The 27,450-nt window shown below is 43.6% G+C and overlaps 2 protein-coding genes across 2 annotated transcripts in view; one reads left to right on the top strand and one right to left on the bottom strand.

The window, feature by feature from the left end:
* nudt8 (nudix hydrolase 8) overlaps positions 1–26,515 on the top strand; it is a 78,215-nt gene extending 51,700 nt beyond the window's left edge. Inside the window, exon 5 of the mRNA XM_073862971.1 lies at positions 25,930–26,515. Coding sequence (XP_073719072.1) covers positions 25,930–26,121 — 192 coding nt within the window. The 3' untranslated portion in view covers positions 26,122–26,515. The remainder of the gene's footprint in view (positions 1–25,929) is intronic.
* Positions 1–27,450, bottom strand: part of LOC129437571 (complement C2) — a 139,090-nt gene that overhangs the window by 38,292 nt on the left and 73,348 nt on the right. The window lies entirely within an intron of this gene.

Raw genomic sequence — 27,450 nt, 5'->3', positions numbered from 1 at the left:
GATTATCACTCCTCTGGCTCACCTGCGCTTCCTTTTTCCCACAGGGCCACTGTTTTACTGGTGAACGATGCTTCCTACCAAGTGCTTCGTCCGTGCTTCCGGTCAAACCACGGCTCGCCCACGCTTCCCTCTCCAGTGGGGCCAGGGACCTCAAAAACACAAAGGAACACACCAAACAACTCTTCGTACAAGTATTGCACAGATAAGTACCACAGCTGTTACTCACACTTGGTTGTCAGCAGCAGCTATTTACTGCACTCTTGATGGCTCTGTGTCCGCTCTTCCTCAAATGAAACTCCACAATATTCCTTCGTCAACTAACTGTCTCTTCCTCTCTTCCCCAGGAGAGCGATCCAACCAGCGTGGTCCGTCTGCAAAGCAGCAACACAGCGCATACAAAGTATACCACAAGCACACCGTTTGGTGTCTTCAAAGGTCTTTTTAAGCACTGACTCTTCTCCTCGTCAGCCTATCAGCAACCGCTGTGTCAATTATTCCCACCTGAACGTAATCAGGCTTGATTTTGGTTTCGGGGAAACCCCGGAAATTCCGGTGTTCTAAGTTAAGCGTCCGGGCGGAACCATCGACGGGCGGAACCCGTCTTCCACACTTTTGGTTCCGCCCTCACAAACCGTCACCTGTGACATCCTCCCCCGCCGAAATGGTTCTAGTCCCTAGAACCGCTTCCTGTGACCCACTCTCCATACCGGATGGGCGGTCGCCCCCGGGTTTCCCGCTGGGGGCGCTGCGGTAGGGCCTCTGGGGCTTCTTCAGCAGGTAAGTCGTCCGGCTCTCCTGGAGCCTCTGGGGCTCCTTCAACCGGTAAGTTGTCCGGCTCTCCTGGAGCCTCTGGGGCTCCTTCAGCAGGTAAGTTATCCGGCTCTCCTGGAGCCTCTGGGGCTACGTCGCTCGCTGGACCCACCTCGACAGGTAAGTTCTCAGGCTCCCTTGGGGCCACTCGGGCCGGCCCCTCCACCGGGCCTCGTGGAAAGATAACCCACCCTTCGTACCAGGGGGCAGCAGTCTCTGGCTCCTTAGGAGCCACCTCTATGACTAGCGGGGGATAATTTGGACAGGGACGGATCATGTTCCGATGGACCACTCGATCCGGACCGGGCTTCCCTTCTGGCCGGATCGTATATACCGGCTGTCCCGGTCTCTGCTGCAGCTGCACAATATACGGCCTCGCCTCCCACCGATCACTCAACTTGCCTCCAGCTAGCCGCCGATTGTCCCGGACTAGTACCCTCTCCCCAGGGAGCAAGGGGGCGTCCCGTGCCATTCTGTCGTATAACCTCTTGTTCTTGTCCCCCGCCGCCTGGATCTTCTTATTGACCTGTTCGTATGCGAAGTGGAGACGATGGTGGTGTCGTCCTACCCACTCGGTCACGTTCCCCTCTTGCTCTCCTCCCGGTGTTCCCAATAGGAGATCTGTGGGTAGGCGAATGTGTCTAACGAACATTAAATACGTGGGGGCATACCCCGTCGTGCTGTGGATGCTATTGTTGTAAGCTTGTAATAAGTTCAGTAAGGCACTCACCCAATCGTCCTGGCGTCTCTGATCCAGCGTTCCCAACAGGTTCAACAACGTCTGGTTAAACCGCTCACATCCCCCATTCCCTTGGGGATGGTACGAGGTCGTGTGGGTCTTCACACACCCATATAGCTGGCACAGTTCCCGAATTATACGGGACTCGAAATTTGGGCCCTGGTCTGAATGCAGGAACTCAGGGCACCTAAATGGCTGGAAGACCGCCCTCCACAGTGCTGTGGCCGTAGTACTTGCGGTCTGGTCGAGGGTGGGGATGGCCCAAGCGTACTTGGTGAACAAGTCCGTCACGACCAAGATGTTCTGGTATCGGTCCTTCGGACGACTCAGGGTCAGATAATCCATTGCTACGATATGGAGAGGGGCCTTTACGTGGATGGGTACCATCGGTGCTCGTGGTTCCTGTCGAGATTTAAACAGAGTACATCGGGGACATGCTTTGATGAATGTACTCACCGAATCCTCCATCCCTGGCCAATAAAAGTGTTGGCGTAGTAAAGACGTGGTACGCTCCTGCCCTTGATGCCCCATCTGGTCGTGGTAGGCCTCCAGGAGTGTCTGGATTAGACTGGTCGGTACCACGATCTGACTGACCTCTTCATCAGTCCCCGGATCCCGGATAGTCCTGCACAACACACCTTCTCTCAACGTCAATCTCTCCCACTGTCCCAGTATTTTGCGACCCACCTCTGTCTGGGCTTGTCTCTCGGCGGGGGTCGGTCGCCGAGCTTGCTGATGCCACTCGCCCAGATTCCGCAGCTCCTGATCCTCCTGTTGCCTAGCCTTCCAACGCTGGGGGTCCCATCCCCAGCTCACGGGCGCTGCCTCCTGTTGGCTCCCAGGCGCCTCCACTATTCCAATCATCAGTCCTTCCTCTCCATGTTCTCCTTCGAGTGGGGCCGGGCTCTTCGAGTCTTCCCTTGCTGGCAACCGGGAAAGGGCATCTGCGTTGGTGTGCTCCTGCCCCGGACGGTACTGGAGCTGGTAATCGTAGTTGGCGAGCTGGGCCACCCATCGCTGCTCTACTGCTCCCAACCGGGCCGTCTGCAAATGTACCAGAGGGTTATTATCAGTGATCACGGTTACCTTGGCTCCCCAGAGATAATCCTTAAATTTCTCGCTCAGGGCCCACTTTAACGCCAGCAGTTCGAGCTTGAAAGAACTATAGTTTGCGTCGTTTCTTTCAGCGGGATGGAGGCTCCGGCTGGCATAGGCGATCACCCGTTCTACTCCATCTTGTTTCTGTGCGAGCACCGCCCCCAGGCCCAGGTAGCTGGCATCTGTATAGAGTAGGAAAGGTTGGGGAGAAGTCAGCATATGCTAGAATCGGGGCTTGTAAAAGTTCCTGTTTCAAGACCCTAAAGGCTGTCTCACACTCTGGGGTCCACTCCACCGTGGGGGATCCCCGTCCCCGTGGTCGCCCTGTCCCGACCAGCAGCTGGTTCAAGGGTCTGGCGATCTTAGAGACCCCTTTTATGAATCGTCGGTAGTAACCCACAAAGCCTAGAAAGGACCTCACTTGCCTTACAGTCCTGGGGGCCTCCCAGTCCCGAACTGCCGATACCTTCCTGGGATCAACGGCCACGCCAGCTGCACTCACCACATGTCCCAAGAACTGCACCTTACGGCGTAGCAGATGGCACTTCTCTGGCTGTAACTTCAGCCCGTACCTCTCCATCTCTCGGAACACCTTTTCCAGGTGTTGCAGGTGAGTCTCGAAGTCTGGGGAATACACAATCACATCATCAAGATATACCAGCACGGATTCCATTAACTGACCTCCTAAACATCGTTGCATCAGTCTCTGGAAGGTGGCGGGAGCATTGCAAAGACCGAAGGGCATCCGGTCCCACTCAAAAAGACCAAAGGGCGTGGTAAAGGCGGTCTTTTCTCGATCTCGTTCCTCCACCGATACCTGCCAGTACCCGCTGGCCAAATCTAAGATGGAATACCATGCAGACTTGGTCAGACTTGTCAGCGAGTCCTCAATACGAGGCAGGGGGAAACGCATCTTTCTTGGTCAGGTTGTTCAGCTTCCTATAGTCCACACAGAACCTCCAGGCCCCCGTCTTCTTCTGGACAAGCACTATAGGTGCCGCCCATGGGCTGCTACTCTCCCGCACAATCCCCTGCTCCAGCATACCTTGTAATAGAGTCCTCACTTTGGTGTATAAGGTGGGGGGTATTGGTCGATACCGCTCCCGACTCGGTGCAGCTTCTCCCGTAGGGATACTGTGTCGTATTACCGTCGTGCAACCATAGTCTTCATCATGGGTAGAAAACACGTGTTGCCATCTCTTCAGCAGCTTCTGTAGCTCTTCCACTTGTTCCTGCTCCAGGTCCTCTCCTTGTAAGGAGTCCCCTGTCAAATGGGCTGGTACCTTGTTCTCCCTCGTCCTAGACGCTCCTCCTGCTTGCGTTAGTGCTACCTCAACTACTGCGGGGCGCACCCGCTGGAAACTCACGTCTTCCTTATCCCGCACCTGATGGCCCTCGACCGACGTCACCGTCACCAACCGCTGGTGCTTGTGTAAGTGTACTGGGTAGGGGTTTTCATTGCAGACCTTTACCGGCACTCGGCCTCGTCGCACCACCGTCAGTCCTCGGGCCACTCTCACCTGTGTGCAGTCTTCGTGAGGTTCGACCAACACCCAGCTCTCGGGGCCTTGACGCTGTTGTGGCACCCTGGCCCACACTATGGCTTCACTTCCTGCTGGCACTGACAATGCAAATCGACATGCTACTCGACCAACTTCTTCTCGGTCGTCCCGGCTCTTAGCCAGCTGCACTCGCCTGCAGTCGGCCACTATTCGTTCCCAGCCTGGCCGTTCGGCCCTTGGTATTGTCTGAACGGGCCTAGCCTGAAATAGCTCCTCCCAACACTCCGAGAGAACATTCATACCTAGGAGGGCTCGATGACTGCCGAGGCAGTGGTCCTGTACGATGATGACCCCCTTCTGCGGGACTCGTACTCCATACAATTCAAAGTCCGTAAGTCGATAGCCGATGTAGGGGATCTCCAAGGCGTTCGCCCCCTTCAAGGTCAGCCAGGGCGCTTCGGCCTTGTGTGCGGGGTAGGCTCCAAATAATTCATGGGACAGGCTTTCTGAGAATAAGGTTACTTGGGAACCAGTGTCAACGAGACAGCGCACCGTGGTGCCACATACCTGGGCCTCCACGGTTGGGCTAAGCCCGATCATCCCGTCTCTGGATTCCATTCTTCTATGGGGGTCACTTTGGGGGGCGCCGACCACATGACCCACTGTGGCCGGTCGCCTTAAAAACCCCCCTCGGAGGCTCTTCGTGGTCCGCACTGCCTACTCACATGCCCTGCAGTCCCACACCGATTGCAAATGGGCCTCCCCTGCTCGTCCCACTCGAACTTGGGCCGACTAGCCTGCCAGGGGCGCCTCATCCCATCTCGGCCTCGATCGGAGTACGTCCGTTCTCGGGGGGCGGGCCCTCCTTCTCTCCTTCCCGGCCCTATGCGCAGCTCTCCCACCAGGGCCTTCGATAGCTCGGCCATCTGATCTCGCACGTCCTTTAGGAGCTCCATCTTCAATGTTTGCTTCCAGTCGGTTACTTCCGAGGTTGCCGCCGGACCACTTACTGCTGCACATACGGGGGCCTCCTTTACTTCCGCTTGGTCGCCTTCCAAGGCCATGGCCTCCTTTTTCAGGTCATCGAACGTGAGCTCAGGGTCTCGTCTAAACTGCACTCGGAGATTTTGTCGTAGGGGGCCCTCCCGTAGCCCTAGCAGGAACTGGTCCCTTAACAGGGTCTCCTCGTCTCCAATCCCATGATCTCGTCGTCGCTGTAGGCGTGTATACTGCTCGCGCAGCTTCAGGGCGAAGGCTCGAATGGACTGGTGGGGGCCCTGCTTGCAATTAAAGAACTGCGCCCTCAGGACGGCCACAGGGGTGGTATCACCATACTGCTCGGTGAGGAAGTGGAATATGGTCTGGGCGGTGGCTCGAACGGCTTCGGGGGCGGCTTGTACTTCTCGCCGGGCTTCTCCTCCTAGTGAGTTTAATACAAACTGCTGTTGTTGACTGGCACTCAGCCCCTGAAGGCCGGCCAAATACTCGATCTGGGCCCTCCACTCAGTCAAACGAAACTCGGACTCGACCCCATTATACTTCTGCACCTAGGGGTTTCCCAGGAACACGGGCATGGCACGGGGTGGTGTTTCCGGCCTCTCAGGCACAACACGGGGTGGGGTTTCCGGCCTTTCAGGCACAACACGGGGCGGGGCTTCAGGCAACTCGTCGTCGGCCATTGGAGGGCCTTGGTCGCTCAACTCGAGGTGGAAACCCTGCCGACTGCGCCAAATCTGTCACACCCCGGGGGCGGACCCGAATAGACTAAAGGTCACGCCCCTCTCAACTCTTCCACCTCGAGGAGTTTCCCAAGACCACCCCAATGACCAGACAGACGAGTATACTATAGTTAAAACAAACTTTATTAAATATTTAAAAGGAAAGGGGGAAGGGTAATTTAAAACTAATGTGTCTCTTCTTCGCCTCCAGGGCCACTTGGGGGAAAGACTGGGGACAGGGGCTCCTTTGGGGGCTCCGGCCCAATAATCCGTGGCGCGCTCCGTTTGTCCTGGAGGCAGAATCAAATAACAGTCAGCCAGGGGTAAGGTACTTTGCTATTGGTCGCTGTTCGTTCAACACGGGAACTTCGTTGGAACGGTAAGTGATGGCTATAGACACAGATCAAGTTCACTCCACAGGTTACGTTACTCACAGTACTGGAGGATCTTCATCCACACACAGAGCTTCACTTGTACAGGTAGGTAATTGCTATAAGCACAGAACAGGTTTACTTCACAGGTTACGTTACTCACAGCACTGGGGATCTTCACTCACACAGAGCTTCCTTGCACAGGTAGGTAATTGCTATAAGCACAGAACAGCTTTACTTCACAGGTTATGTTACTCACAGTACTGGGGATCTTCATGCACACAGAGCTTCACTGGTACAGGTAGGTAATTGCTATAAGCACAGACAGGTTTACTTCACAGGTTACGTTACTCACAGCACTGGGGATCTTCATACACACAGAGCTTCACTGGTACAGGTAGGTAATTGCTATACCCACACCCAGGTTTACTTCACAGGTTACGTTACTCACAGCACTGGGGATCTTCATGCACACAGAGCTTCACTTGTACAGGTAGGTAATTGCTATAAGCACAGAACAGGTTTACTTCACAGGTTACGTTACTCACAGCACTGAGGATCTTCATGCACACAGAGCTTCACTTGTACAGGTAGGTAATTGCTATAAGCACAGAACAGGTTTACTTCACAGGTTACGTTACTCACAGCACTGGGGATCTTCATGCACACAGAGCTTCGCTTGTACAGGTAGGTAATTGCTATAAGCACAGAACATGTTTACTTCACAGGTTACGTTACTCACAGCACTGGGGATCTTCATACACACAGAGCTTCACTTGTACAGGTAGGTAATTGCTATAAGCACAGAACAGGTTTACTTCACAGGTTACGTTACTCACAGCACTGGGGATCTTCATGCACACAGAGCTTCACTTGTACAGGTAGGTAATTGCTATAAGCACAGAACAGGTTTACTTCACAGGTTACGTTACTCACAGCACTGGAGGACCTTCATACACACAGAGCTTTGCTTGCAAACAGTGGGTTTTCGCTACAGTGTTGGTACACCGCATTCCTTCGCCCATCCACTCAAACGGGCCGGGCGTCGTAGGGGCTAGTGGGTCTGATGACACGGAGCCGAACGCTTCCCAAACTCCCCCTCCTTCTTCCACAATCGGGGTCACGAGTTGGGGCGAACTTTCGTCGGGGCTCCGCTCACCGCGAGCTTCTGTTGGAAAGGTCAGTACACACACTGCTACAACCCACAGTCCGCACGGTGCACACTTGGTAATACTCACTGGGTTTCACCACTGTCTGCTCTATGGACAACGAAGCTCTCGTGGACACACCCCGGGCACAGGGCTCAAATTTTCTCGCTCTCCTTAGGACCCAGGCCACAACGGATGTCGCCGTCTCGTGACTCGTCAGGGCTAGGCGGTTTGAACGCTACAAGCACAGCATACACACAGCAAGTAAAGCGTAAACACCATCAATCAGTGAAACTCACCCACAGCACTCTTATACAACTTCACGTGGTTTTTAGATTGCTCTTGCCACCTGGCTACGACGACCTCGAGAGGATGGTTGGGCGATCGCTGGACCACCGATGAGGGTGAGATGTGTGTTATTCACAGGCCCGGCGTGTTGATTATCACTCCTCTGGCTCACCTGCGCTTCCTATTTCCCACAGGGCCACTGTTCTACTGGTAACCGATGCTTCCTACCAAGTGCTTCGTCCGTGCTTCCGGTCAACCCACGGCTCGCCCACGCTTCCCTCTCCAGTGGGGCCAGGGACCTCAAAAACACAAAGGAACACACCAAACAACTCTTCGTACAAATATTGCACAGATAAGTACCACAGCTGTTACTCACACTTGGTTGTCAGCAGCAGCTATTTACTGCACTCTTGATGGCTCTGTGTCCGCTCTTCCTCAAATGAAACTCCACAATATTCCTTCGTCAACTAACTGTCTCTTCCTCTCTTCCCCAGGAGAGCGATCCAACCAGCGTGGTCCGTCTGCAAAGCAGCAACACAGCGCATACAAAGTATACCACAAGCACACCGTTTGGTGTCTTCAAAGGTCTTTTTAAGCACTGACTCTTCTCCTCGTCAGCCTATCAGCAACCGCTGTGTCAATTATTCCCACCTGAACGTAATCAGGCTTGATTTTGGTTTCGGGGAAACCCCGGAAATTCCGGTGTTCTAAGTTAAGCGTCCGGGCGGAACCATCGACGGGCGGAACCCGTCTTCCACACTTTTGGTTCCGCCCTCACAAACCGTCACCTGTGACACTTATTTATTTTTTGTTTTTACTTTTCATCAAAAACGTAATGGACATTTCCACTGAGAGTTAAGATGCATATCAGGTAAATACTATATTACTCTAAATAATTTTTTCACTTCAAAAGGACCTGACCAAAAATCTAATTATATCTTAATATTCATAGACTGTTTTCTGTAACCCAGTTTTTGAGCCTGAAGATGAATGTGAGGAAACCAAAGGAAATTTCAGAATTGAAATACATCATGAACCTACTAAACATTTAACTGCAGGAAGGTGTACATATATATATACCCAGTCCCCTATTGAATCCATTTTTAAAGGTAGGGTAACAGATTTGATCCTGAAACATTTTTTGTTATGCTGGTTAAAAGTCTCCTCACATCCTGATAGCAGTCACTGTGTTAAGTTGTTTAAATGTATTTGTAGAAATTTATGTCATCTGTGAAAGGCGTAGGACCAAAAAATTTTCAACAAATCATAGATTTAGGCCCGAACAGACGTTTCCTTTTTTGTCCCTCATACGTAAGCATAATTTGAATGCCCACCACGCAGCGAGTCCACGCAGACACCATACGCATCGGCGCGTTCACGTGCGCTCACCTCCTGTCTGTAAACAGCGAGAACAGCAAACTTTTTTGCTGAATTGACAACCTTTACAGGAGCCACAAAACTAAAGGCATCTTTTATAACAACAACAGTAAAAACTGCCTGGATCAGCAAGAGCAAAAACCCAAATGAACATCGGTAACTTTACTGCTTTACCACGAGATGAAACAGCTGCAGGAGGCAAAGGGTCTGAAAGGGTCGTTGCACTGTTTAATTTGGTAAGGTAGGTACTTTGGAAGTGTTATTCACTTTGTACTGCAAAGTTTTCTCACTGCTGAATGAGACATGAGATGTGACCGTGTGATCTGTGCGTGTTCATGTGTTTTGAAAGAGGCGTGACTTTGGATGGCGATTTGACTTGAGGGTGGGATCGGGATTTCATTGCTAGACGGCTACCGTTAGCATTTTTCAAAATGTGTTACCCTACCTTTAATACATTTATATAAATTACAAAGACATTTGATCTAGATTTAAAGAAGTAGATGAGAATGAGTCGAGAAGATGTTTGACCTTAAAGCTTAGAGATTTAGACGTACAGGTAGAAAATAAATTTATGCCAAACAGGTTACGTATAATCATAAATAAATCACTTTAGAGCATTTTAGTTTTCAAATCTTGTATTTTATTCTTAGGTCAAACTGTGGTTAGTGGCTTTGTGGTGAGTTTAAGAGAACAGTTGGGTGAGCGTGGAATGATAATCCTGTCAACAGGTGTATTTTAGATCGTGGCGTCCTTTGCATCATACTTCTCATTCTGAAACGTAAGCAAAACTCTCAATTTACTTTATCTTACCTTAATGTTAACTTTAATCCCTGTTTTCAGATTGTTTATGATGAAATAGAACGTTTTGACTGAAATTTAGACATATGATGCTGGCCCGAGAATTTTCGGTGTTTGTTGTTTCACCTCCCGCCTCTACAATGGATGTATAGCTGCACTGGAACAATCCTTCCTAAAATGCATTAAACTTTCATTTACAAAGACGTGAAACTCACCGAGTGGTCAGGGGTGTTCACTGATATGCTCACACAAAAATCGCTGCAAAAGATGCTTTCCAACAGGTTTTATCGTAGTTTTTGTCCAACTCCATTGACTTGTAAATGTGCTGTGAGGTACGGTATTACTTCGCGCCGGGAGCCTTGTTTGTATTCTTGCAATTGGCAAAGGCGGATTATCGCCACCACCTGGGCTGGAGTGTCTATTATTCAAGCTCTCAACGGAAGAATACACTGCAAAAAATGACTTTCTTACTTAGTATTTTTGTCTTGTTTTCAGTAGAAATATCTAAAAATTCTTAAATTAAGATGCTTTTTCTTGATGAGCAAAATGACCTAAGAAAATAATTCTAGTTTTAAGGCAAATAATATACAATTTAAGTGAAATGGTCCTTAAAACAAGCAAAATTATCTGCCAATGGGGTGAGAAAAAAAATTGTGAAATAAGATTTCGTTTTTCTTAAACACTTAATTCAAGTAAAATTTTCTCACCCCATTGGCAGTTATTTTTGCTTGTTTTAAGCACAAATTCACTTAAATTGTATATTTTTTGTCTAAAAACTAGTATTATTTTCTTAGGTCATTTTGCTCATCAAGAAAATACACCTTGATTTAAGAATTTGTAGATATTTCTACTGAAAACAAGACAAAAATACTAAGTAAGAAAGTCATTTTTTGCAGTGTATACGGGTGTGAGGCGTTTGGAAAAATAGGTCCACAAGTTTACAACCAGTGGTGTAGTCTACGTGATACGCAGGACTACGCCGTATACCCACTAGGAATTGTCAAGGATTTCCGTATACCCACTAAAAATAGCGTCAGGATGCGTAACAGCATGGTTTTGTGACATTTCAAACTTTTAGTCATAATTTAGATGTGAAGCACTAACCATTAGCATGCTACACTTGCTACTTTAGCGGGGTGAAATGGATATACATAGGCTATATATTTGGTGTGTTTGACTTTGAACTGCGCGATCCGATCGGCGTATGAAATCAAATTAATACTATAGCGGCGCTAGAGTGACTGGGGAGCAGACTGCTGTGGCGCCACAAGAACTCACAGGCGAGTGACAACAAAGTACAGCGAGAGCGATTTTAGTTATCACATGGAGAAATCTGCTTTGAATTGCTCTCGCGGTACTTTGACATCACCAAGAGGTCTGCTTAGCGCCAAATGAACTCGAACCTGCAGTGTAGCTGCTCACGCAACACTGTAAACAAACAGGAATTGTCCATGTGGAGAAGTGAAAAAGTGGAGCAGTGTTTCAACATGAAATCCGAGAGTTAACAACGCAGATGTGAGTAAACAACATTTAAATCATCAGTCCAGTTTAATACTTTATCTGGAGGTAAGGTTTCAAGTGCAATAAAATAAGCCCGTGATTATATCCTGATGATTTTTAGCTGCCTTCAGCATGTTTGCTTGTGCTTCAGTGTTAAACTTCCCTTCTCTGTGTTCATTTATATATCTACGTTCAAGATGTATATGATCTTAAACTTCTGTGAGGAAATTCATGTCTGCGTTGATGTTCAGTTCAGACTTGCAAATTAAAGATAATTTTCTTCACTTTGGTTTTGGTGTCTAATATTAGGCTACATGATGGTCTTGTAATAATAAAAGTAAAAGGCTATTTTCATTTTTAGACACTGCTTGTATTATATGAATAAAATAAGCTTTTTATATCAATGACTATGCAAATTAGAGTTAATTCATGGTCATCTTAAAGTGACACCACGTAATTTTTCAACCTTCATAATAAATTTTCAAGACCCTTGTGATAGTACATCGACTTTAAATAGGTTGAATGGCATGTCTACCATAGCCTGACGGGGTCTGTATCACTTTTACTCGTATTTTAAAACTTAGGGTTTCTGGTAGTAACCAGAGCACAAAAAAAACTACAAAATTCGACTGCTTTACGGCATACGTCACTTCCTCCACACAATTTGTTTTTGAGAGAGCAGCTTCTGTTATGTGACTCTGTGGTACAGTCTTTAGTGACACGGACCTATGACACGGGCGACCCGGGTTCGATTCCCCTTTAAGGCAATTTTTTTATATAAACTCTTGATTCATACATAAATGCGATGTTCTTTATAAATGACGGCGATTATCTTGCATATAGTTCCCTGTATTCACATGCGGTGTTCGTGTATTTACCTTTCTTTTACTGTGTCTATGATATTTACATTACAATCCAGGATGCAATAGCAGTCAAACTTGCTCAAACTCACACAGTGTAAAACCAAACCCTATTCATTCACCAATCAGATCCGAGCGTTTCTCTTTTCTCTCTTTCTCATTTGCTGCGTTCCGCTGTCACTCGCGTGACGTATTACAAAGCGGCAGCCTTTAGGTCTGCTTGGACCACATCGGTTTACTTGGATTTGGAGCGACAATTTTCACACAAAAGAGAGCGCCATTGCGGAAAATCCTGGTGGCGAGGGAGAGAGAGAGATGATGCAACAATATTTGTTTGGAAAAAGGCAAGGAAATACTTCTGGTCGTTTCTCAATTGGAAGGCTGCAGCCTCCGGAGGTCAAATATGCAGGCTGCATACGTCATGAAGCCTGGATTATTAAGGTAAACTGAGCATTACATTCGCAAGTCATAAGCATACTGCAACAATTTACGATTAACTAAGTATAATAGTCAACTTTGTAATTGTTAATATTGTGAAATAAGACAGTCTTGATGACGTATACAGCTTAGAAATACGACATCTGGAGGCTGCAACCTTCAGATTGAGACATGGCTTCTGCCACGACGAGTTCCTCATCAGAAAGTTGTAACATGACTGCGTTTCTTCCTGTTGTCTCAAAATGTTGATCGTTTAGCGTTTTAAATGTTTAGTTTTTAGTTTAGTTTTAAGGTTGGCCAGTTCCTTTCCTTTGCGAGAGTGCTGCGGCGCTTGTGGGCTCTAGGGGCGCTAGAAGTGAAAAATACATGTCTAGCACCCCCTAGTGGCCAAAAAGTTTCATGGTGTGCCTTTAAATGTGTATTAATTAAAAACATTTACACCATTAAATTACACATGGTAATGTTATCAATAGTTGTCAGATAATAGCTATTGAAAGAGTGGATATTTTTCTTCTTCAATGCATGTGTTAGCCACGGATTGAAGATTGTAAACAGTTTATTTAATTTTAATTAACAGTTGAGTAAGTTTTGGCCCCGAGGTAGATGTTGATTAACACTAAACCAGTCTAAAAGTCCAGTCCCAAGCTGTAAACCCATTGGCTGTTAAACTCTTTTTTTTTTTCTTATAATAAACTGACATGTTGATAACACATTCAGTTTATGTGTTTATGAGTACACTTTCGGAATGCTCTGTTACATGAAGATCCATACTGTATGCATCTGTGAGTTTGGTGGTGCGTTGCGCTGGGACGAGTGAGCATAAGGGTGAGAGGGAAAAATCACAGTATACTCACTACAAAAATCTAGACTACACCACTGTTTACAACGAATGCTAAAACAGCTGTTGGAAAGCATTTTTTGCAGCGATTTTTGTGTGAGCAAGTGAACACCCCTGACCACTCGGTGAGTTTCACGTCTTTGTAAACGAAAGTTTAATGCATTTTAGGAAGGATTGTTCCAGTTCACCTATACACCCATTGTATAGGTGGGAGGTGATAGAACAAACACCCCAAAATTCTCGGGCCAGCATCATATGTCCAAATTTCAGTCAAAACCGTCATAAACAATCTGAAAACAGGGCTTTAAGTGTAAAATACCGAACTTGTCCTTTAACTCTTTCAGCCAGCATTTTTCATGATTTTCACAAAAGTTTAATGCCTTCCAGAAAATGCTATAAACCTACAATATATGAAATAAAAGAACAGACCCTCTGCTTCAAACTAAAAAATCTGTTTCATCCTACCTTCATGTGTTCTGTTTTTATCACTTCTCAAATATGGGTAGGTTTCATCAAAAACACCAAATTTTGAGCAAAAAGCTGAGATAATTCCATTTTTGTGAAGGACTTTTGATAGAGATCAGATGCAGAGCGATCTTTAAAATATACACGGACATACAGCTGTTTGCCCTAAGGCAATACGTTTTTATAAGTTGCGGAAGAGCGCACCTGGTGGATAATAGCGGTATTGCAGCTTGACGAGATAACTCGTCAATGGCGGGGAAAGAGTTAATGTGCTGATTATGAATGCTCTGAGAGAGATTGAATTTAGGTAATTAAAAAATGCGGGGGAAACCATACGTGGCTTGACTGAGAGATAAGCATCCATAAATTAAAGCAGAATTTTTAATCCAAAGGAGTGCTGCTAAAATAAATTACAGGTAGATTTCTATTAGTTTACATGAATAAAATTATAAAACATCCGGCCTGGCTTTAGCAGTTCAGAACAGAGCTAAAATGCTTTTCTACTTTTTATGCTTTTTTGCTTTTCCCAGAAATGAAGAATTATGTAGATGGAACGTTAGATTCATTAGATTCCCAGTTTGAAGACAAAATTCCACAAAATCTTTCCTTGAATCATGTTTCAAATACCTCCATGTACCCACTGCCCGATAAAGAGCCCATATCTTTTACAGGTCAGTTTCTGGTCTGCAGTATGAATTTGTGTACAGCTTTCTAAAATGTATAATGTTGTATCTGTGCTATAATTTCAACAAATCTTTATAAAACAACATTGAATTTAAAATGTAAATGTGAGTTTGTGTTTAATATCAGTTAAAAATAGGGCTGTGCCTGAAGGTTCAGCAATCGGTAGGTTAATTTTTGTTGAGCCAGACCTGTCAATCAATTTTGAGTGCACATTTTAGCGGTTACCTTGGTGTCGTCGTCAGAAAACAAAGCAAAATTTGGCAGGGGGCCAAATTGGATGAGAGGTCACCAGGGTATCTTTCTGTTTGACTGGTGTGTGCGGGGCTGCAGACTGCACACATGTCGGTGCCGTTTACATTCAGGCCAGTAGGGTTAAAAAATGCCACTGGTTTGGGGCGGGCTCTGGTATAATTTTCTCTGGTTTTTCTAGGGTTGGGTCTTTCTGTCACGGTAGGCACACATTGTTTCCTCCGTGTCTCGTGTATGGTGTTTACTCACCTGTGATGTCATGTGCTCGTTATCCCGATTCCCTTTATCTGTGTTGATTGTCTCACTCCAGCTGCTCATCATTACATACTCTGGACCACTTCTGGATTCAGGAGCTGAGGGGAGTTTCATCAATCACGCCGTTGCACGTAAGCTCCAGATACCACTCACGCAGCTCACTCACCAGATTGCCCCCTTTGCACTCAATGGACACAAGCTCCCTACCATCACGCACATCACAGAACCTGTCTCCCTCATCACATCGGGCAATCACACTGAGAACATTTCCTTTTATGTTACGGACTCCCCTCTCTCACCCATTGTTCTTGGACACACCTGGCTGCATCAACATAACCCCAAAATTGACTGCCGTCTTGGGACTGTTATCAGCTGGAGTGAGGGGTGTCATAAGTCTTGTCTTTTGTCTGCGTGTCTAACTGTTTCAGAGTCTGTGTTTCAGGGGGAAGCAGAGGATTTGTCTAACGTGCCCGCGGAGTACCACGACCTGGAGGAGGTGTTCAGTAAGTCTCAGGCTGATTCTCTTCCTCCCACCGTCCCTATGACTGTGCTATAGAGTTACTTCCCGGTAAGTTTCCACCTAAAGGCAAGTTATACTCTTTGTCTGTTCCAGAGATGAAGGCCATGGAGAAATTCATTTCTGATTCTCTAGCAATGGGGTTCATTCGTCCTTCCTCTTCTCCAGCAGGGGCGGGGTTCTTTTTTGTGGGGAAGAAGGACAGATCCTTGCGACCTTGTATTGACTACCGGGGGCTGAACAACATAACGGTAAAGAATACTTATCCTTTGCCGTCTTCAGCCTTTGAGAGGTTGCAAGGAGCGTCCGTCTTCACTAAATGGGACCTATGTAATGCTTATCATTTGGTTCGCATCAGGGAGGGGGATGAATGGAAGACTGCTTTTAACACCCCTAGAGGATATTTTGAGTACTGCGTCATGCCTTTCGGGCTAACAAACTCGCCTGCGGTCTTCCAAGCACTCGTTACTGACGTGTTGCGAAACATGGTAGATCAGTTCATATATGTCTACCTGGATGACATTGATTTTTTCTTCGTCTCTCCAGGAACATGTGCAACACCTACAACGAGTGCTTCTGCGGTTGCTAGAGAATGGTCTTTTTGTCAAGGTGGAAAAATTAGTTTTTCATGCACAGTCTGTTTCTTTCCTAGGGCACATCATTTCGACTGAGGGTGTTCGCATGGATCGTTACAAGGTTAAGGCTGTGGTGAATTGGCCATCACCAAATTCTCGCAAGGCCCTGCAGAGATTTCTGGGGTTCACCAATTTTTACAGACGTTTCATTCGCAACTTCAGCCAACTAGCCGCTCCTCTGGCCAACTTGACCTCCCTTAGTACTACGTTCAGGTGGTCAGACGCAGCCAAGGCTGCGTTTGCCAAAATCAAAAGCTGCTTTGTTTCAGCTCCCATTCTTGTTTCCCCTGATCGCTCATGTCAGTTCATAGTGGAGGTCGATGCATCAGAGGTGGGGGTAGGAGCAGTGCTTTCCCAGTGCACACCTTCAGACGGAAAGGTTCATCCCTGCACGTTTTTGTCTCATTGTTTATCTCCAGCGGAAAGTAACTATGACATTGGCAACAGAGAGTTATTGGGAGTCAAGCTTGCATTGGAGGAATGGCATCACTGGTTAGAAGGTTCAGGTGTACCTTTTATCTTTTAGACCAGTGGTCACCAATCCTGGTCCTGGAGGGCCGGTGTCTCTGCAGAGTTTAGCTCCAACCCTAATCAAACACACCTGAAGCAGCTAATTAAGGTGCTTCAGATGTGTTTGATTAGGGTTGGAGTTAAACTTTGCAGAGACACCGGCCCTCCAGGACCAGGATTGGTGACCACTGGTTTAGACCGACCACAAGAACCTTGAATACATTAAAATTGCCAAAAGACTTAACTCCAGGCAGGCTCGGTGGGCTCTATTTTTTGGACGTTTCGATTTTACTCTTTCATACCATCCGGGTTCCAAAAACATTAAACACGATGCTTTATCTCGACCTTTTGAGCGTTCCGATCACACTTTTACTCCCGAGCGAATTTTACCAGAGACCTTATTTGTCTCCACGCTCAGATGGGAGTTTGAATCGAAGGTTTTGACAAAGTATAACACCTCCATCTCGTTGCCCACCGAACCGCTTATTTGTGCCGGAAGAGTTGCAGTCCAACGTCATTCAGTGGGGCCATTGTTCCAAGGTAGCTTGTCATCCAGGGGTGAGTCACACTAAGTTTTTAGTCAAACAATGATTCTGGTGGCCGGGTATGGCTTGTGACATTCACGGTTTTGTTTTGGCTTGCTCGGTTTGTGCCACTGGTAAGACTTCCAATCACCTTCCTGATGGGTTACTTCTACCACTGCCAGTACCTTTGAGACCCTGGTCCCACATTGCGCTAGATTTCATTACCGCCCTCCCACCCTCTCAGGGTAATACGGTGATTTTAACCGTAGTGGACCGATTGTCGAAGGCGACTCATTTCATTCCCTTGCCCAAATTACCATCTGCCAAGGAGACAGCGGTTACTGTCATAGACCACGTCTTCCGGTTACATAGCCTTCTGACAGACGTCTCCGACAGGGGTCCCCAATTCGTGTCCAAATTTTGGCGAGAATTTAGCAAATTGTTAGGAGCGACTGAGTTAGCCTGTCCAGAGCAATGGTCAAACCGAACGAGCCAACCAAGATGTGAGAAGAGTGTTGCAATGTTTGGCTTCCAAGAATCCTTCGTCCTGGAGCCAATATCTCTCTATGGTGGAGTATGCACACAATTCATTGCCAGTGTCATCCACAGGCCTATCACCTTTTGAATGTAGTCTAGGTTACCAGCCACCTAATTTTCCTAGTCGGTTCCCTCCGCTCACGCCTATGTCCAGAGGTGTCACCGTACCTGGATTAGAGCTGGCAAAGCTCTACTCCGGGTGGGGGCGCGCACCAAGGCTAAAGTCGATCGCCACCGGTCTAAGCCTCCCGTGTATGTCGTCGGTCAAAAAGTGTGGCTTTCTACTCAGAACATTCTGATGCGTTCTGTCTCAAATAAGCTTGCTCCCAAATTTATTGGCCCATTTGCTGTCACCAAAATCATTAACCTGGTGACAGTTCGCCTTAACCTCCCTCATGCGTACAGGAGAATTCATCCTGCGTTTCACGTTTCTAAAATCAAACCTGTTTTTCGTTCACGACTTAACCCGCCTGTCCCGCCTCGTCTCGTAGCAGGGGAACCAACCTATTCGGTTAATCGTATTCTGGACTCTAGGCGGAGGGGACGCAGATTTCAGTACTTGGTGGACTGGGAAGGTTACGGTCCGGAGGAGAAAAGTTGGGTGCCTGCTCGGGACATACTGGATCACACCCTCATTGATGACTACCATCAACAGGTAAAGCAGGCTGGGAACGTCAGGTGATGTCCTAGGGGAGAGGGGGTACTGTCACGGTAGGCAAACACACTGTTTCCTCCGTGTCTCGTGCACAGGTGTTTACTCACCTGTGATGTCATGTGCTCGTTATCCCGATTCCCTTCATCTGTGTTGATTGTTTCACTCCAGCGGCTGATCATTACATACTCTCCATAAATACTCACTCAGCTTTCTGTTCGGTCTCCATATCGTTTTGGATTGTTTTGTGTAGCATGTGGATTGTTTATTGTATTGTCTTCGTGTTGGATGTTCCGGTCTTCACCATTGGATTATTACCACAGACCCACTCCACCAACGGCACCAGCAATCACCATCACCCGCTTACCACCATAGTGCTTCGATCAACATTACCGTCATCTGGACATTGTGTTTTGTTCCTGTTACCTGTGTTATTTCCAGTGTGTAAATAAACCTGTGTTTACATTTCCTGCAACTGCTTCCTGCGTGATATCTATCGTTACACTTTCTTAAAAAAACACAAAAGTAAATTTCTTTGGATCCGAGAAGACCTCTACGTTGATCATTATTTATTTTTTATATTTTAAATTGTAATTTATTAAGGTATATTTATATATTCCAAGCCACCACTAATAGTTGGTCTATTACTGCCCACTGTCACAGCCCTATAGTTATAAATGAGTTCATTTTGTTGAAATTCATGAAGAAATTTACGCATTGAAAAGTGTCATGTTTACAGCTTCCTATAGTTAATATTTAGGTTAAAAAGTTGAACAGTTTAATTGTCTGTTTATATGGATTTTGAGAAGTAGCTTGTAATGTAATTACTTTTAAAATATAGCGTAGACAATGTAATACATAATCTGTATTTGATAACATTTTAAAGTAACTTATCCAACATTTTATTTAATAGTAAACATTTTATAGAATTAAATTATATGGCATTATATGTATGCATGTCATTTTATTGTTTATCTCTGTTGTGATAGAATGTGGTGGCGTGTTGATGGATTCTGAGGGATATTTCAGCTCACCAAATCACCCCGGCCTCTATCCTCCTAATATCTACTGTGTGTGGATGATCAAAGTCTTACCTCCTTTTCTTGTACAAATCCATGTGTCATCTTTGGCTATCGAGGGACCTTCTCCTTGCTTATTTGATTGGCTAGAGGTGAGAGAGGAGACAGAAAAGATGCCTGTCATCACAAGGTTTGGTCATCAATTACTTTTTTTCATATTATGTTGATTAAATTAATCAATACAAAAATTGCAATTAGTCGCAAATTATCATTAAGTAATGTTTTGAATTCATGTTTAATTAATGATCAACGTAAACTTAATATTTACCTGTTTTCCTCATACAGCATTTTTTACATTTCAGTGAAATTAATAATTCCTAAAAATTGTAACACCCGTAAGAACCCTTTTTGCTACATTAATCTCAACCATCCAATCATGCTACCCAAGGGATTGTACATGTTGCGGCTAATTTATGGGAAAAAAAAGTTTATATTAAGATTCTAAACTAGTTTCCCCTCACTAGGTGATAACTTCATTTCCAACCCTGTGTACACTGTAAAAATTCCTTCCTGCACTTATATTTTTAAGTTTAATTAACTTGAAATTACTTTCTTGACTAGTGAGGAGTTGCTATAAATTATAAAAATAAAGTTATGAAATAACTGGCTCTATAACGCCACCTAGGTATTTTGATGGCTTTTGAATGCTTACATTAGAAAATTTGTCATGCATCACTATTCAGCAACATTTTTTAACATTTTTGGTTACATTTTTATCTTTGTATTTGCCCCCATGGTTATTTTATTTTCACAAATTTTGGTATATTCTCATTGCCAAACTGTACTTTTATTATTTCTTTAAGTTGGCCAATTTGAAATATGTGCATTTTTGTGTGATTTGTTTGCTGAACATTTTGAAATGTGTGCTTTATTTTGTGATTTGTTTGTTGAACATTTTATTATTTATTTAAGTTGGCCATTTTGAAATTTGTGCATTTTTTGTCATTTAAATTTTTTTATGAACATTTTATTATTTATAAGTTGGCCATTTCGAAATTTGTGCATTTCTTGTGTTTTTTTTTCTGAACATTTTATTATTTATTTAATTTGGCCATTTTGAAATATGTGTATTTGTGTTATTTTTTTCTTGAGAATCTGTCTAACAATAAAGGTAAGTGTTTTGGTCGTTCTTCCGTTAGCAAGGGTGCTAGTCGTAGCTAATGGCTGTGTCCGAAAGCAGCTGACTTGTTGCCTTGCTACCTCATGAGGCAATGATTTTGGATGCATGAAGGCAGCTCCGAGAAATACATTCGCACAGCCATGGATTCGGACATGCCTTGATGCCTTCTTGCCTTGGAATGCCGCCTCAGCTTTCGGGCGCAGCCGTTATCATCTGTTAGTTTTTTGTTTTAAGGCCATATGATGAGCACAAACTCTTGTTGCAACCACGTTTCTATATAAGCAACAGATTTGTAAGATGAAAATAAACTAACGTATTACTAAGTTTTAATGCAGTTGTTATTGACAAGGTAACAGTGACAGATCCATGATGAAGCTCATCATCTTCAGGTTTCTGTAACATGATTAGAGTTTTATTAATGTTGTGCAGAGGTGATAGAGGCTTGTCATGTGTCTCTTGTTCGTAAAGTATTATATAATGAAATATTGGCAAAGCTGTTTCAGACAGTTTACTTCATGCTTCATGTTAAATATTAAATGTTGGTTTGCAAACAACTTATTCTAACCTTGTTTGTTATATCATGGAAGCTTTTATTAGTATTACTATTATTATTCATTGTATTTCCAAATATGTAAATAACAGCTACGTTTTATAAATGTTCTCGTTCTTGTAATGGAAATGTGTACATACGTTGTCCTGGGTAAAATGTTAAATAACATTAATAGCATAAAATGTAACAACCTGCCGTCATGACAAATGTAACATTTTAAAGAAAAACAACTTTTAATATAAAAACATAATATTTTCATAATGAACATAACAAGGAACACTTCGACAGCATCTTGATGACTGGGACACGCTTGTGTGCTGTTTAGAGATGGACACAGAAAGGTAAAGGCAATGAATAGCATCAGCTTATAGAATTGTTTTAGCACTTTATGGGTGTCAAGCTATTACAAACAACAATATTTTGACCGGAAAGCAATCACATTTAAATATAAAATGCAAAGAGTTAGGTAAGGTTTTACAGTAACTTCAAAATGCATATCCTTGTTGCTAAAGTTATCACTAACGTTACTGCTTTATAACTCTTTCCCCGCCATTGACGAGATATCTTAGCCTGGTAATACCATCCTCTGCTATTTTGCTTCGCTTCATAGACAGAGTCTGGCTGGGCATAATTGACAATCGTTTTCCTTCTCGTGGGAGGGGCTTGTCTGAAGTTTAAAATCATTGGTCTAAACGTAAGCCAATCACACATAACATTTGGATATGATGTGCTTTATGCGCCGGATCAGCCGCATCGAATCTCTGCTGTAAAATACACGTATAAACCCATCGAGCGAAATACCAGAGTTAACATGGCTATGAACGACTTTTGCAGATTATGTTAAGTAAATCGTGCCAGAGCTAGTTGAACACTATCCTTACGGTGGCTTTCCACTCACGTCTAACGGGAGGAACGCCCCTCTCTCCTCTCAAACTCTTCCACCAGACAACCATAACCATATGTAAATTAAATCTTCCTACCTTATTTTCTGGTTAATCAGGAATGTCACCAAAGAATGCTTGCCCACGCGTCCTCCACCATTAACTGTGAACAATATAATTCCCTTCCATGATTTCTCGATCGTTGTGCACGTCAAGCTGTGCTGCACACAGTTTCTCGCTGACGATCGGTAAAGTTGATAAATTAAACTTTTCCAAAAACTTGTCGGGAGTAGGGCAACAACATAATCTCCATTCAAATGTTTAACAAACACTTTTCTTGTTCGGGTTTAAGTTGGCAAGTGCCGGTTCTCCACAACAGAGCAAATAGCTTTCTGTATCTCCATGTCCACAACAAACTACAACCGTGATTCGACGTTTAGCGTCTACGTCACGGCTCTCAGCCCGCCCTCTGTTTGTTGATTGGACGGACGTTTTGAGACCGGAGGAAAACGGTTTGAATGGGAGGTATCTCAGACTGAGTACAGAAGCGTAATGAAATTTAGCGGAAGTACGAAGTCTGACGTAGTCAGGCTAGAGATATCTCGTCAATCAAGAGAAAACGCTTCCCCGCCAATGACGATTATTTCCGTCTTTCTGCAATACCGCTATTATCCACAAGGTGGCGCCCTTCCGCAACTTTTTAAAACCGGAAGTATTGCCCTATGACAAGCTGCTGCATGTCCGTGTCTGTTTTAAAGATCGCTCTGAATGGGATCTCTACGAAAAGTCCGTCACAAAAATGGAAGTATCTCTGCTTTTTGCTCAAAACGTGGTGTTTTTGCAGAAACCTACCCATATTCAAAAGCTGATTACAAAGGAACTACTGAAGGTAGGATGAAACGTTTTTTTTTGTTTGAAAGCAGAGGGTCTGTTCTTTCATTTGGTATATTGTATGTTTATATATTTGAAGAAAAACATTTTCTGGAAGGCATTAAACTTTTGTGAAAATCATGAAAAACGCTGGCGCTGTCATGGGCTTGTCAGACCTTTTGTACTAAATTAAGGTCTGAGTACATTTGGCAGGTCCATGACAGTACTGTGTTCTGTGTGGGGACATGTGGAGTCATATGGTATGTGTGGCTTCCACGTGTTCCCAGTGTCTTGTGGCTGTCATGGTCTTGCCAGACCTTGGGGTTTGATTCAGGTCTGATTTCTGAGGGCAAGGCCATGGCAGCATTGTGTTCTGTGTGGGAACACGTGTTTTCACATTATGTTTTTGTGTCACGTGTTCCCAGTGTCTTGTCACTTTTACCCTACTCCTTTATGTACTCATGTCTTATGTAATTAATTATGTTCACCTGTTCCTCATTGATGTGGTGTCTTTATTATGCCCTCTCGTTTTCTGTCGTGTGCGCGTTCGTTGTCGAAGCTGTTGTATCTCTGTGTTCATGTATTTCGTGTTGAAGAGCTGTTCCTGTTGTTCCCGTGTTTTGGTTTGTGTTTTACCACAGTCTTTAGTTTCACCACAGTCTGTGTTTTACCACAGTCTTTAGTTTCATCATCTGTTTTACCCCCACGTGGGTGTTTAGTTTATTTTAGTTTATTTTTGTATATCGTGTCTGCGTTTGGGTTCTCCTTTAGTTTTCCTTTTTCGGTGTATACACACCGTGACAGGCGCTGGCTGGCAACTTTTAAAAAAAACGCTGGCGGTGAAAGAGTTAAAACTGTTTAATGCAGATACGTAATGCTAACTTAGAAATGACCTATAACTTTACCACAATAACACGATATTCAATACGTAGACATTAATAAACTTAACGTTATAATCCATATTTCGAGTTTTTGTTAAGCATTCCCACGTCAATGACAAGTCTCCAGTGTAATGGTTGAAAAGCAGAATTTGAGTGAAGTAGTTGTATTGATTGACAGCGGTCTCATCCAATCAGCAGTAACCATTACATTCGCGCAATATACTTACCCTTTCCGGTTTGTAGATTTGTTGTTGTGTTTTCTGACTTTTTAATTTGTTTTCTGACTTGTCGTTTTGTTTTTCATTTGTTTTTTGGTTTTCTCATTTGTTATTTTGTTTTCTGAATTGTTATTTTGTTTGTACACTGGATTTGTTGTTGTGTTTTTTGACTTGCAATTTTGTTTTTAAATTTGCATTTGTGGTTTTAATTTGTTGTTTTGATTTTAGATTTGTTGTTTAGGTTTGCACTTCTCGGCCACCGTAATATTAGCATAATTAATACCTGTAAAATGATAAAGCACAAAGTTCACTGGCGGGGGATATATTTTCTTTAACAGAATTCGCCTTTCAAAGCCTACAGTGAACGGTCGGTTTGGACTACAGCCCTCTACTTCCTGCTTTAATGACTTCAGTAAAACAGTTTTTTTGACTAAACTCCGCCCACAGGAATACGTCAGTCACCAGCTTTGGCTCAATCGGCTCTGCTAAGCTAAGCTGCTATCGAATCACAACACACTAAACAAACTACACAATCAGAACTCAATGCGTATTTCTGAAGGAAGGACTTCATAGAACATGAAAGACATCAGCCCGTGAAAAAAGCGCTATACAGATAAGTAAATTGTGTGAAAAATTCTGTGTTTTTTTACATGTGAAGCATGAACACGTTATATTGTGCACTGTTAACACAATCAAAGCTTCAAAAAGACAAAAAGAACGGGACCTTTATATCCTTGTAGATTGATTGTATTACCTCTGTCCTTGTGAGAAAACTTTTTTACTTTTAAAAATGTTTTTAATCAAGTGAATCCAAACATAGTTCTAAGATTTTTAGAGGAAATGAATTTTAAACATCTCTTCTAGTCTAACTTTATTTAATTACACTTTATTCTCGCCATGAACATCCTTAGAAGCTGGCATGGCGTTTAAAAGAAAAGAAAGAAACACCAAGTGAGACCCCAGAGTGAACAGAAAAACAAAGGCTATACATAGCAGACTGCACAGTCGGCATATGAATATCGTCTTTATTTAGATTGACATGTTTTTGTGAAGAAAGAAAATATTTAGCCTACCTGCGCCAGTGAAAGCCTGTTCTTCTGACTACAATAATGCCCGGGCTGCGGAGAAAACTCTCCTCCGTGGTTATCCGGTAAGAACAACAGACGGATCTAACAAGAATATCTGATTTTAACATTATTTTACAAATAACATAGGCTGATTTGATGCCTTATTGCTGACTTTGCAAAGTTACGAGCTTAATTTAACAACACTTCACAAAGATGGAGCTGCTACTGTTTGCTGTTAAATGGCCATCTGCAGTTATCCGGTTTATTTTTCACACAGTACCGCATATAATAAATGTTCTCCGTTTCTTCTCTGTGTCTGTCTAGTTTAGCTCTGTATTAACAAAATAAAGTCGGCTATATAACAGAAAGCTAAATCAGAAATTCATACATAAAAATGTTCATGTATATTTAACATTTAAAGTCTGTAAAAGACAATACATGTGAAGTGAAAAGCATTAAATGAGCAGTAGCCTTAACTCTGCAGTGATGCATTAAAAACAACAATTCAAATAGTATTTTTTCTATTCGAATTATTGCAGATCAAATATTCGACCTATCGTGCACATCCCTAACCATAACAATAGGCCATTTAGACCTATACTGAAACCAGCCACAAGGGGACGATCGAAATGTTATGGCTTTACTTTTACATTTTAGTGTGGTGAACCCCAATTCAAGATGCTAGCCTTTATCTTTCAGCTGTACAGTCTGATAAGGGTTTAGTAATGCTTTAGTTTTTTGTGTTTATAGGTGGAAGAGGTTTTTACCGTGACACTCGAGCATTTATGTCGACCTCAGAACCGAGGCTACACACATTTCCGTGCAGGCGAGCGATATGGCTACACGCTCCCGGTGTTTCACAGTCCTAAATATCGAGTCTGGGGTCTTACGGCAGTGGCTCTGGATCACACGCTCAAACTTATTGTGCCCCCGACGCATTAATTGGACCACAGTTCGGTCTGGTAGCACCTTCGGTAATACAACCCAGACACCCAGATTTACGAGTTTTACATTTCATGACTACTGCCTCAGAATGAAATACATTGGCTGATGAACTGTTCCGATCATGAAATGAAGTCTGTGAAACTGTGAAGTGTTTATTTATTAAGAGCATACAGTATGCAGTGTACTTCTGGGATACACAGTTCAAATATTCCCACTACTCCAGAATGAAACATGGACGGTATACAGTAGCCTATGTAGCATTTCAACATGTCTCTCAGTTATAAAACGAGATAGAAATACACTTACAATGGACTGTGTCTCCACTCGACTTGTAAGAACATCACTATTAATAAATTATATAATAAATAAATGAGTCCATTTTAGATTAAAATAGTTTTGTTTGTGCAGTCATTCAACATGCTTAACATCAGAAAATCTGTTTTCATGAGGATTTTCACCCCTTTTGCACAAGTGAATTTGAATACACTGATTTTATGAAACTTAATAAACCAAACATTAAAAAATATGCCAGCTTCTTAGTTTACATTCTATTATTGTGTTTTTTTTTATTAAATCTTGTTGATCTCCTGAATGTGTAAGCTATGGCAAGCCGTTTTAACTTTTATTCATTCGTAGGATATGAATTTGTGATATCAACAATTCAATTTTCACTAGTTAAAATTGTAATTCTTGATATCAGATATTACATTTCTACTAGTAACAATGTTAATTCTTGATATCAGCAATTTAATTCTTGATATCAACAATTACATTCCCACTAGTAACAATGTATGGCAAGCCGTTTTAACTTTTATTCGTTGTGTTCTTGATATCAACAATTCAATTTTCACTAGTTAAAATTTTGATTCTTGACATCAGAAATTACATTTCTACTAGTAACAATGGCAATTCTTGTTATCAACAATTACATTTCCACTAGTAACAATGGTAATTCTTCATATCAACAATTTAATTCTTCATATCAACAATTCAGTTCTTCATATCAACAATTCAATTCTTGATATATGTAATTGTATTTTCACTACACTCAAAAAAATATTTAGGCCTAATTCATAAGATTTATGTATTTTGATTACATGTAACATTTCCATCCATTTGGATTACATACTTCTAATCTAAAAAAAACAAATAAGCTTTATATGATAGATATTTTTTAGATATATGTAAATGAAACCAGTAAAATTTATGTAATAGTTTTACTTAATCCAATGTGTTTTAAATGCATTAAAAAAAATAGTTTATGTATTCTTTATTAATAAACCCAATTCACTTAAAATACATTACATTTAGGTATCTTACTAATAA

Source organism: Misgurnus anguillicaudatus, chromosome 24, assembly GCF_027580225.2.
Source record: "Misgurnus anguillicaudatus chromosome 24, ASM2758022v2, whole genome shotgun sequence".
Lineage (NCBI taxonomy): Eukaryota > Metazoa > Chordata > Actinopteri > Cypriniformes > Cobitidae > Misgurnus > Misgurnus anguillicaudatus.
The sequence above is the reverse complement of the archived record's forward strand: the minus strand, read 5'-3'. Positions and strand labels throughout refer to the sequence as shown.